The 11,974-nt window shown below is 33.9% G+C and overlaps 1 protein-coding gene across 8 annotated transcripts in view; it reads right to left on the bottom strand.

Annotated features, from left to right (window-relative positions):
• Positions 1 to 8,960, bottom strand: part of LOC110619352 (DNA repair protein REV1) — a 40,742-nt gene extending 31,782 nt beyond the window's left edge. For all 8 annotated transcript variants that reach the window (XM_043958005.1, XM_043958000.1, XM_043958001.1 and 5 more), the window contains exons 1-5: positions 8,618 to 8,960; positions 8,251 to 8,395; positions 7,868 to 7,983; positions 7,706 to 7,782; positions 576 to 1,006 (exon numbers count right to left, since the gene is read on the bottom strand). In XM_043958005.1, the coding sequence (XP_043813940.1) occupies positions 576 to 1,006; positions 7,706 to 7,782; positions 7,868 to 7,983; positions 8,251 to 8,395; positions 8,618 to 8,823 (975 nt within the window). In that variant the 5' untranslated portion in view covers positions 8,824 to 8,960. The remainder of the gene's footprint in view (positions 1 to 575; positions 1,007 to 7,705; positions 7,783 to 7,867; positions 7,984 to 8,250; positions 8,396 to 8,617) is intronic.
• Positions 8,961 to 11,974: the final 3,014 nt, after the last annotated feature.

Below are 11,974 nucleotides of genomic sequence, written 5' to 3'. Positions count from 1 at the left end.
AAAAGCTAGCTCAAGAGGGAGGAGTGCCTATAGCTCATATAAGGGGCACGTTGCCCCTTTCCACAACCGATGTAGGATTCAACACACCCTCTTCACGCCCAGAATTTTACTGGTGTGACATATTTTATAGGAGACTCAACATCGGAGGGGAGACTCTAATATCATGTTAAATTTGAGTCAGGTCTAACTGACCCCAAAAGCTAGCTCAAGGGGGAGGAGTGCCCATGGCTCATATAAGGGGCACATCACCCTTTTCCACAATCGATGTGGGATTCAACATAACTTATAATAAATGCTTAAATTCTTAAATTACAAAAGCAGCCAAAGACAATACACTGTTAAAGAGACTATGCCTAAAGTCTAATATCATGTCAAATGAGCCTTCATTTAGAAGGTGTAACAAGTACAGGGGAAGAAATAAATAAATAAAAACAAGACAAATAGTTTTAAGAAGTTGAAATAAAAGAGATTGAGTGAGAGAGAAATAGCCAGTCAACAAAGAATAAAAAATAGGGACTAAAAAGGTAAAAAGCATTGAGCTTATTAGCAACATAGTTATCTTTCTGCATCGGTACCTTAAAGTAATTCTCCACAAAATTGGGATCCTCAATAGTTGAATGATGTGGATTAGAAGGCCCAGCAATTGATGGGGCTGGTGATTTACTCTCATTTTGATTATCCTTGACTGACACAGAGAATTGACTGGGACTAGATGGAAGTTCATTGCTTATGCTGCTTCCATCTTCTGTATTAATAGGTTCTGCCATCCTCACTTCAGAAGATTTTCCACTACTGCTACTTGGCTCCTCAATCTGACAATCACGGTCCTCAAATTGTCTATTGATTTGCTCTCCATCTTTCACAGGAACACCTGCCAAGGTGCCACCTTTCAAAGATGGGTCCATAATATTCAGAGCATCCTCAGCAACTAGTCTGTTTTGCGCAGCAAAGAAGGCCGACACCTTTGGTTGGTTATTAGCAAGCTGCTCAAGTTGGTAAGGAACCCCTAGAAACAGGAAAATAAAATCCATAATAATCAAGATCCAGTATATTAACTCTCAAAAAAGAAAAGGAGAAGCAAGCACAGCTTACTCACTCCCAGCCAGGAGGACTGGAAGACTATCTACAGCCCACCAGGCCTCCACCTCTTTATTTCAAACCAGAAAGAAAATTGGAACTCAATTGGGAATTTACTTGCATTTATCTCATTGTTCCCCTAAATTTTCTAAATGGTTGCAAAATAATAGAAAACTTTGAGTATCTTTGAAACATTGCGGGATATGTTGAAAAAATTCCCATTATCAAAAAATTCATGTTTAAAATGCAGTTAAGACTTGTTATCTATAATAACCAAATAATAAATGGTAATTTCATTTTGGTTAAGTAATAGTTTGTGTTATACATAGGGCATGCATGAACTCAAGCACACATCCAATACAAACCTTTGAAATCATTCCAATTTCATTCTAAGCGCCCACCACATTATAAGAAATTAAAAATTTAAGAAAAAAAAACAGTTCTTGCTGTATTAAGGGTGTTTGGTTTAATAATAGGATGCAGTTGATAAACATTCAAACAACTAAACAAATTGTGTTGGTAAATTTTCAAAAAGCCAAAGGATAGCTAATAGGCAACTGATATGAGGTCTATAAGCTGCATTTCGAATCAGATCTAATTTTAGAGTTGTTCCCAATCAGCTGGTAGCTATCTTGATTTTATTTTTTAATTAGACTATATTACCTTTTATAATTTATTAATTATAATTTTTTTTAAATTAAAATTTTTACACTAATAAATTATTTAAAATTACAATACATAATACATAAATTAAAAATACTATAAATAATAATGAAACTAGTTACAATATTCAGTATTATATGATAAAAATTAGGCAAAAGGCATGTTTAAACCCCCTAACAAATTATGAAAAGTTCACTTAAGCCCTTGATAAAATTTTTGATCCATCGAACTCCTTAATTAAATAATATTGATCAATTAACTCAAAAAGTTAACTTTCATTCACTCTTCCCATTAAATGGATAGAAATTTTCTAAGGGTAGCTTGTTCTTGATCTTGAGGAAATAAAAAGAGATGAAAACTTCAGTTCTTAATATTCTAATATTTTGTCTCTCCTTCCCAGCTTTGTGCCCTTGATGGCATTGTTATCTCATTCAAGCCACCAAATCTATTCGTCTCGTTTCACCCCAAATTCTTGCCATGTATGCAGCAGATGCTTTATCCAGAAAAAGCAGAATCCATTTTTCCCATTGAATGGTAATCCACACAACTCTCTTCCCATTGACTCTTGCGCTTTTCCTCACCACCAGACTCTTTTTCTTTCCTTAAATTCCCACCTCATCTTCCCAAGATTTTCTCACAGAGCATTCATAGATTTAGGAACAAGGGATCTAAAGGGAAAAAGGCTGAGGTTCTATTTTTTTTTCTCTTTATGTTTTTCTTTCACTTTCTTTCTCAATTTTTGACAGATCTCAATTAATAATAGAACTTAGGGAATTGCGATCGACTATCTGAAGTGGAAAACTATTATTGAAGAAAAAAGCTTAATATAATAATTTTGTAATCTATGAGGAAATTAGTAATTCTAGCCCATGGATAAAGAGCTTCATTTTAAGAACTACAAATCTCTGCATGCTTTTTGAAACAGTGATGAAAAAAGAAAGAGAGAAAGAGATTTTGAGAAAAAGATTCTTAATTATTCCTCTCAAACCAATTGGGGTATATATACTACTTACAAGAGTAAATTAATTCCCTAATTATAGCCTAATCATATCTCAATCATATCACACAATTATATCCCTAATTATGCACACAATCACTATAAATCTAAACTATTTACAGAAAGTATCTCAACACTCCCCCTCAAGCTGGAGCAGCGTACATGTCATATGCTCCAAACTTGTTACAAATATATTCGATTCGTGAACCCCAAAGAGATTTTGGGAAAATATCAGCTAGTTGGTCATTTGAATTGACAAAGCTAGTAGAAATGCATCCCAATTCAATCTTTTGTCTAATAAAATGGCAATCCACCTCTATATACTTCATCCTCTCATGAAAAACTGGATTTGATGCAATATGGAGAGCAGCTTGATTATTACATATCAGCTTCATTTGGCTACTATCACCATATTTCAATTCCTTAAGGAGTTGCTTTAACCAAATGAGTTCACATATTGCTAGAGCCATAGCTCGATATTCTGCTTCTGCACTTGATCTTGCAACCACACCCTGTTTTTTTACTTTTCCAAGATATAAGATTCCCTCTAATCATAATACAATATTCTGAAGTAGATCGTCTATCTAAAGGAGAACCTGCCCAATCTGCATCAGAGTAGCCAATAATTGTGAGTGACCTTTATCCTCATAGAGTAGACTCTGTCCTGAACTTCCTTTGATATATCTAAGAATGCGAATGACTGCATTTCAGTGACCACTGTAGGGGATTTGAAGAAATTGACTAACCACACTTATAGTAAAGGAAATATTTGATCGTGTAATAGTGAGATAATTGAGTTTGCCGGCTAATCTTCTGTATCTAACAGGATCTTTAAGTGGCTCCCCCTGTTCAGAAACAAGTTTGACATTTGGATCCATGGGAATGTCCACATGTCTACAGCCTAACATACCTATTTCTTCAAATATATTCAAAGCATATTTCCGTTGAGAAATCGCAATACCTATTTTTGACTGTGTCACTTTAATCCCCAAGAAATACTTCAATTTCCTTAGGTCTTTTGTTTGAAAATGACTGAATAAATGTTGCTTAAGCTAAGAGATTCCATCATGATCATTTCCTGTAATGACAATATCATCAATATAAACCACCAAATAAATGCATCTATCACCATTATGACGAAAAGATACGGAATGATCACAATTACTTCGAGACATTCCAAACTGTTGAACTACAGTGCTGAAGCGTCCAAACCATGCTCTTGGAGACTATTTTAGTCCATATAAAGAGCGTCGAAGACGACACACAAAGTCTGCCTCCCCTTGAGCAACAAATCCTGGAGATTGCTCCATGTAAACCTCTTCGGCGAGCTCTCCATGAAGAAAGGCATTTTTAATACCTAGTTGATAAAGGGTTCAGTGATTAATTGCAGCCAATGAGATAAAGAGGCGAACAGAAGCTATCTTGGCTGCTGGAGATAAAGTATCACTGTAATCAAGTCCAAAGATCTGTGTGTAACCTTTAGCTACAAGGCAAACTTTAAGGCGATCAATTTTGCCATCAAATCCCACCTTAACCGTGTAAACCCATCGACAACCAACAGTAGATTTACCAGGCGGAAAGAATACTAGTTCCCAAGTTCTATTGTTATGAAGAGCAATCATTTCCTCAACCATAGCATTACACCAATCAGAATGATCCAATACTTCTCTAACTGTCTTGGGTATAGAAACAGCAGACACAGCAGAAATAAAAGTATAATAAGGAGACAAACGATGGTAACTTACTAAATTATAAATAAGATGAGGATTTCAAAAAGAACGAATACTTTTTCGAAGAGCAAGAGGAGTAGTTATTGCTGCTGAAGGCATGACCAAAGTAGTGATGATAGAACGAAAGGTGAGTCATTAGAAGTACCTGCATTAGGGAGAGAAATATCATTGTTATTACCAGATGGGTGAGGCCGACTTGTGTAGACCTCAAGAGATGGCATATATGTGGGAGATGGACACAGTTGAGGCAAAGGAGAGATAAGAGTCGAAGGTATAGGCAAAGCTCTAGGAACAAAGGTTTTATGTGCTGGACTCGAAGAAAAGTAAGGAGAGATTTCAAAAAAGGTGACATCTGTAGACACAAAATATCCGTTAGTAGTGGGGTCATAGCATTTGTAACCTTTTTGAAGCCGTGAATAGCCGATAAAGACACATTTAACCGATTTGGGCTGGAGTTTGTCTTTGCCAGGAGTATGATCATGAACAAAGCATATACATCAGAAAACACAAAGAGATAACTGGGTGGAATTCTGATTAGGAAATAGAACAAAATGAGGACTTTGATGCTACAAAATAGAGAAAGGCATTCGGTTAATCAAGTAATAGGCAGTAAAGACAGCTTCCTCCCCAAAAACGCAACGGAATATTATGATGTAGGAGTAAGGTGCAGGCTGTTTCAATCAAACACTGATTTTTTCATTCGGCAACCCCATTTTGTTATAGGGTATGAGAATAAGAAGTCTGATGAGTAATACCCTGAGTAGATAAGAAATGAGTGAATGAGAAAGACAAATATTCTCTTACATTGTCACTTCGCAATACCTTAATGTGAACACCAAATTGATTATAGATTTCAGCATAAAATTTTTGAAAAATAGAGAACTTAGAACGATTCTTCATCAGAAAAAGCCAAGTGCAACGAAAATAGTCATCAATAAAAGTAACAAAATATTGAAATTCCAGAGTTGTACTAACCCGACTTGGACCCCAAATATCTAAATGAACAATGTCAAGCATAGAAGTAACCCTATTATTGACCCGGTTGGGAAAAGAAGCTCGAGTTTGCTTCCCAAGTTGACAAGACTCACATTCTAAAGGAGGCAAGAAAAAGAGACTAGGAACCAATTTTTGTAACTTGTTCAGACTTGGGAGTTCCCAACGGCTATAAATGAGTTCAGCAGAGGTGGTAGACACAAAAGCACTTAGAGGGTTAGACGTGGAAAAATAGTATAATCCGTGCAACTCATATCCTGCTCCGATCATCTTCCCAATACTTCGGTCCTGCACAACCATAGATTCAGCCGTAAAAATGATTAAACAGTGAAGATCTTTAGTCAATTTGCTAACAAAAATTAGGTTGTATGGACATTGAGGGGTGAATAAAACATTAGTCAAGGGAATAGAAGGAGATATAAATTACCTATCCCTTTAACTTGAGTTTGTGAACCATTAGCTAATGTGAGTTTAGATGGTGTAGAAGGCGAAATAAAAGTAGAGAAAAAATTGGAATTACCAGAGGTATGATCAGAAGTACTAGAGTCGAGGATCCATGAATCGATAGGTAAAGACTTGGTTAGATAAGCAAAAGAGTTACCAGAATGAGCAGTTCGAAGAAGAATGTTGCTGAGTAGCTCGGAACTATAGATATCTATGTACTCTGCTTCATTTAGAATGACTGAATTCAGTTTGAAACGTGAATCTACTCTATTTGATTAGGCCATATGAATTGTATTTAGGGTTATCTGCTTTTGAGACATGTTGAGAGAGAGAGTTTGAAGAAAGGAACCTACTTCAAGACGTGACCAACAGTCCCGAAGGTACTGTTCACAAAGGATGGGTGAAGGAGAGCTGGGCAGGTGACCGGACCTAGTGGTCTGGAGTCACCGGCGCAAGTCTGGGAAAGGGTTGTTAGCATGAAAAGGTCGCCGGAATAGGGGTCACGCATTGGCGCGTGTACCAGATGCAGAAACAAAGTGACGACGTGTGGAGGCACGTGGCGGCGTCTCTGGTGACGACGCTTCAGGGAGGTGCCGATCTAAGAATGGTGAGGCTGGTGGGTGGTGAGATTAACTAACTTCCAAAAAACCTCCAAATGAAGGTGGCAAATCTGCCACTCACATATAGGCCAAGCCGCTTAGCTCTGATACCATGAAACAATGACGAAAAAAGAAAGAGAGAAAGAGATTTTGAGAGAAAGATTCTTAATTATTCCCCTCAAGTCAATTGGGATATATATACTACTTATAAGAATAAATTAATTCCATAATTATAGTATAATCATATCACACAATCATATCCCTAATTATGCACACAATCACTACAAATCTAAGTTATTTACAGAAAATATCTCAACACTTTTCTAGTGAGAATAATCCACTATAACAAGACAAAAAAAAGGCAAAATTATACCATATGAAGTAATATAGAACAAGGGATACTGTCAAAAAATATATACTATTTTGGTTTTAGTTTTTCATTAACATCAATAAACAAAATCCAACAATGTTGATATTGAAGTTGTATACCGGATTTGACTTGTGAGGCTTTCATTATCATCAACCTTGCAAGAGAGAGAGTACGATAGAGACTGGATGTCCATTAATGTCTGTTAGCCACATATGATGCATGTGATCTATTTATGCTTAAGTTGATCTTTTTCAGTTAATTTATGGTTTAATTAATCAATATTATTTAATTAAGCGGTTTAATGGACCAAAAATTTTATCAAGGGTTTAAGAAAATTTTTAAAGATTGGTCAAGAGTTTAAAGAGGCCTTTTGCCTAAAAATTATACATGTCAACAAAAAATAATAATATTTTAAATTTTTTTTTAATTATTATATGTATTGTATAATAAATTAGTATTTTCATATTTATTTTACTGACAGAATAAATTGATGTATACCCTTATTAATCATTTATATGCCAATAATAATCTAATTTACCAAAAACCCAAATTACATCGGCTAGAATCAGTTACTGGTTACAATCAACTATCCGCTACCGGCTATTGGTAACAGCCAACACTTATATCTAATAGCTAAACCAAATAGACCCTTAATTTCAAAGCAACATTATAGGTAGAAGAAACATTAAAAAACTCCAAATCTTACTGTTTCCCTAAAATATTCCATTTTCTATGCATTACATTTTCTTTTACTAACTTCTGTAACTTCGCTTATTTTCCATTTCTGGTCCTGGATCTGATATCATTACATCAACAAAATGCATGAACTTACAACTCAAAAGTTTGCTAGCAGCAACAGAATCCAAAATCCATGCAGGTTTAACTACTGGCAGTCCACCACTGAAAGACCTGCATTGCAATCATGAACAATAAAATAAAAATACACATCTATCAGTTTAGGCTTAGAGAAGAAGAAGAATAAACCATTATGAACCTCAGGTTCTTGATTTTGCTATTAGGAAGATTGCAGCAGATGATATGTGTAACACGATGCCTGGAAAAGTAATTCTCAAATCGCCCACCATACTTCAACATGTAACCACGCAGTGCCTGAAGCAATTTAAAATGTCAAACACCAATTTTAACAACATCATCTCTCAAAGGCAATAATTTGAAATAAAAGAAAACTGCAACCTTACATTTTTCACTGCTAACAATAAATAAGTATTAACCCAACACAAAAATATCAATCATGTCCTTTGTACTGTGAACCAAGAATAAACATTAGTTTGCATTCCCTTCTCATTCATTTTATCCATATTCTCAACAAGCATCCAGAGGATAACAAGATGCCAAGAAATTATCAAAAAATTGAACCTGGCTCGAAGGAATTGTGAAACCATCAACGAATATGGAAACCCCATCAAATATCGGCTTCTCAGAACTGGAACCACCATGAGAAGAACTTGAAGCCTCTGCATTGAACTGGTTTTGAAGTTTCCTGTTCTTCTCCACCATATAACTGCACCCAAATCACCAAAAAGATCAAATTGAAACCATCTAAGTACCAATTAAAACACAACAATATTCCAATTACAAATGAAATTCAATAGTTCCGTTAGATCAACTTCTAAATTATCATAATCTAAGTAAATTACCAAAGAAAATCGACAAAAAAATCATTTAGAAAAGAGAACGGACAAATTGAGAGAGAGAGAGAGAGAGAGAGAGAGAGAGAGAGAACCTGCCAAAATCAGAGAAAGGAGAAGTGCGGAAGGAGGAACGGGAGGAGGAGAGTGAATTGGCGCCCCAGGCCATTCCTAGGGTTTTCTGATTGGTGGTTTTGGTCTTCTTGTTACTGCTATTACTATTGTTTGAATAACTGGAATTGTTAAAGCTCCGCTTTGATCTTTGACCTGAATTAGCCGAGCGAGAGGATTCACGACTCATTTTCAGAAAGAGTGCAGAGGAAGGAAGACCGAGGCTCAGCTTTGTGTCTCTTGTTTCAAATGAAGCGGCAAAATTGAACCTCTTTTATAGGCCGGTAGAATATCCGGGAGGCCCATTTAGTATTCCCTCTCTCTACTCTGTGCCAGCAAGTGTCGAGAATCTGGACTTTATTTTATACTCGGCTCTGATTCATTTTATTTTTTTTCTACCCTAATTTCTCACATACATTATTTTTGTTTGAGAATGAATTTTTTCTATTAACTTTTAATTATATACAATTTTTTATATAACATAAGGACATTAAATTTTATTGACAATAAAATCATTATTAATAATATCTTATTTAAATTTAATAATAAGAAATAATTTGAATTTTTATTTAAAAAATATACAATTATTGAGAAATTATGTAATAAATAATATAAAATTATAATAGTTTATTTATATATTAATTATAATATAAAAAGTAAATAATATTTTGAAATATACAAAAATAAAAAAGGATAAAAATTATAGAACATATAAAGTATTTTAATTAAATTAAGAGGTTTATTTACACACTCAAAATTTAATTTAATAGTCGAATAAAAAAGTTTTTGAGTTTAACTAAATTGTTTAAATTTATATAAAAAAAATCAATTTAACTACATTCTTTAAATTTTTTACTTTGACTTTATTTTATATTCATCTCTTTGTAATCACTTCCTTTAATGACATTTATGGACTTGCAAATCATGAATTTAAAAGATAATATACTACTATGTTATGAGATTTAGTACCTTAAATATTTTTAAAAATAGGTTATTGGAATTCATTTTTTATTCACTAATCTCTCAAAATTTTGATTACAAAGTCTTAAATGAAGATTTTTTTTTTAATTGACCTCTCAAATTTTCTATTAATTTTTAATAATTTATAATTATATATTATAATTATAATTTAAACATTAGAATTATTTAGTTATCATAAAATTTTAAAAATTTTAAAAAATTGTACACTTTTTTTAACAATGCAATAACTTATATTTTTTGCCGTTAAAGTTAGCTAATTACAATACTAAATAAAGAGTGTGAGTACAACTTATAAAATTAAAATATAATAACAGTCCATCAAAAAACGAATAAAATAGGGAAAATTACTTTTTAGTCCCTGACGTTTAACGTAATTAACACTTCTGTCCCTCTATTTTGGCGACCCAACACTTAAGTCCCTCACTTTCTCTTCCGTCCAAATTCGCAGTCCTTCCGTCCAAAATAGCCGTTTGGGACACGTGAATTGACCCAAATACCCATTCTTCTTCTTCTTCTTCTTCTTCTTCTTCTTCTTCTTCTTCTTCTTCTTCTTCTTCTTTCTTCTTCCTACCCTCTTTTCTGCAACTTCTTATTCTTTTTTTTCTTCTTCTTCTTCTTCTTCTTCTTCTTCTTCTTCTTCTTCTTCTTCTTCTTCTTCTTCTTCTTCTTTCTTCTTCTTCTTCTTCTTCTTCTTCTTCTTCTTCTTCTTCTTCTTCTTCTTCTTCTTCTTTCTTCTTCTTCTTCTTCTTCTTCCTACCCTCTTTTCTGCAACTTCTTATTCTTCTTTTTCTTCTTCTTCTTCTTCTTCTTCTTCTCCTTCTCCTTCTCCTTCTCCTTCTCCTTCTCCTTCTCCTTCTCCTTCTCCTTCTCCTTCTCCTTCAACGAGAGAAAGCATGAAAGAGAAAAAAAAAAAAAAGGAATTTCACATTAAGAGAAGGGTATTTCTGGAAAAAATTATCACCTCTCACTTTTGACTCTTTGACCAAACGGTTTAAATGGACGGAAGGACTACGAATTTGGACGGAAGAGAAAGTGAGGGACTTAAGTGTTGGGTCGCCAAAATAGAGGGACAGAAGTATTAATTACGTTAAACCTGAGGGACTAAGAAATAATTTTCCCAATAAAATAACTCACAAACTCAATTTAAAAAGATTCAGAGATCCCATATTAACCAATCTAGTGAATACATGATTCTGTCAAAACACCTCTTATCGCAGTCCACAAGCAATAGAGTACCAATGACAAATATCCACCAAATCAATAGGCAATCAACTAGGAAGAAGAAGACAAACCATGCATACTAAACAAAAACAAGGAAGCTCGTAGGAGAACTACCAACGTAAAAAAAGATGAAAACGAAACAAATAGGAAAACAATACTATATCTCAAGCCACCAGCGTCAAATAGAAAGAAAACCTACCTAATTTTCAAAGTAGAGTTGCCAATCCCTGAAAAAAAACTAGATTTGAGAAAAATCATTTCTCCTCAAGAATTAAAGGCGTGAACCAAATCGAGTAAAGTTTTAAAAAACTCAATTTCAATTAATAAAAAAATATCAAAGCTTGAGTCAAGTTTGAACTCGACTCGAACTTTATTTTTTGAGTTCGGTTCAAACTCAATTCATAACGAGCTCATTTATTATTTAAACAAGTTTGAGCTCAAATTCAAATTCAAGTGGTTAACAAACTCTTTAAACTTAAATCTATCTAATTTAAATTTTTAAATTTGAACTAAATAGACTTTAAATAAAATATTTTATTTATTAAAAGTCTTATATAGTCAAAATCTTAATTTGAATGAGAGAGAATTTTTATGCACAGAGAAACTCTACCCTAGGGGTGAGCATTTGGTCGGTTCGGTTTAAAATCGAACCGAACCAAATAAACCGAAAATCGAAATTCTAGTGTTTATGAAAATCGAACCCAACCGATTTTGGTCAGAAACTGAATCGAACCGAACCGGTCTGATTCGGTTCGATTTGGTTCGGTTTGATCGGTTTTCAATTTTTAATAATTTTTTTATTTTTTACACTTTATTTTTAGTATTTTAAAATTTAATTAAAATATTTTAATCTTAATATGATTTAATTTCTCTATATTATTGAAAAAATATATTATTATCACTAATCGGTTCAGTTCGGTTTTTTCGATTTTTTTCTGATTAAAACCGAACCGAATCGAAATAACCGAAATTTCTGAAATTAAAAACCGAACCGAACCGAAATATATAAAAAACCGAACCAAATTTTTAAATCAGTTCGGTTCAATCGGGTTTTTCGGTTTGAACCGAATACTGCTCACCCCTACTCTACCTAGGGATGTCAGTCGGGCGGGTTTTCGCGGGTATCCGATCCGCCCAAA

This window comes from Manihot esculenta, chromosome 7 (genome assembly GCF_001659605.2).
Source record: "Manihot esculenta cultivar AM560-2 chromosome 7, M.esculenta_v8, whole genome shotgun sequence".
NCBI classification, from domain to species: domain Eukaryota; kingdom Viridiplantae; phylum Streptophyta; class Magnoliopsida; order Malpighiales; family Euphorbiaceae; genus Manihot; species Manihot esculenta.
Note: the sequence above shows the minus strand (reverse complement) of the source record. Positions and strands in the feature narration are given on the sequence as shown.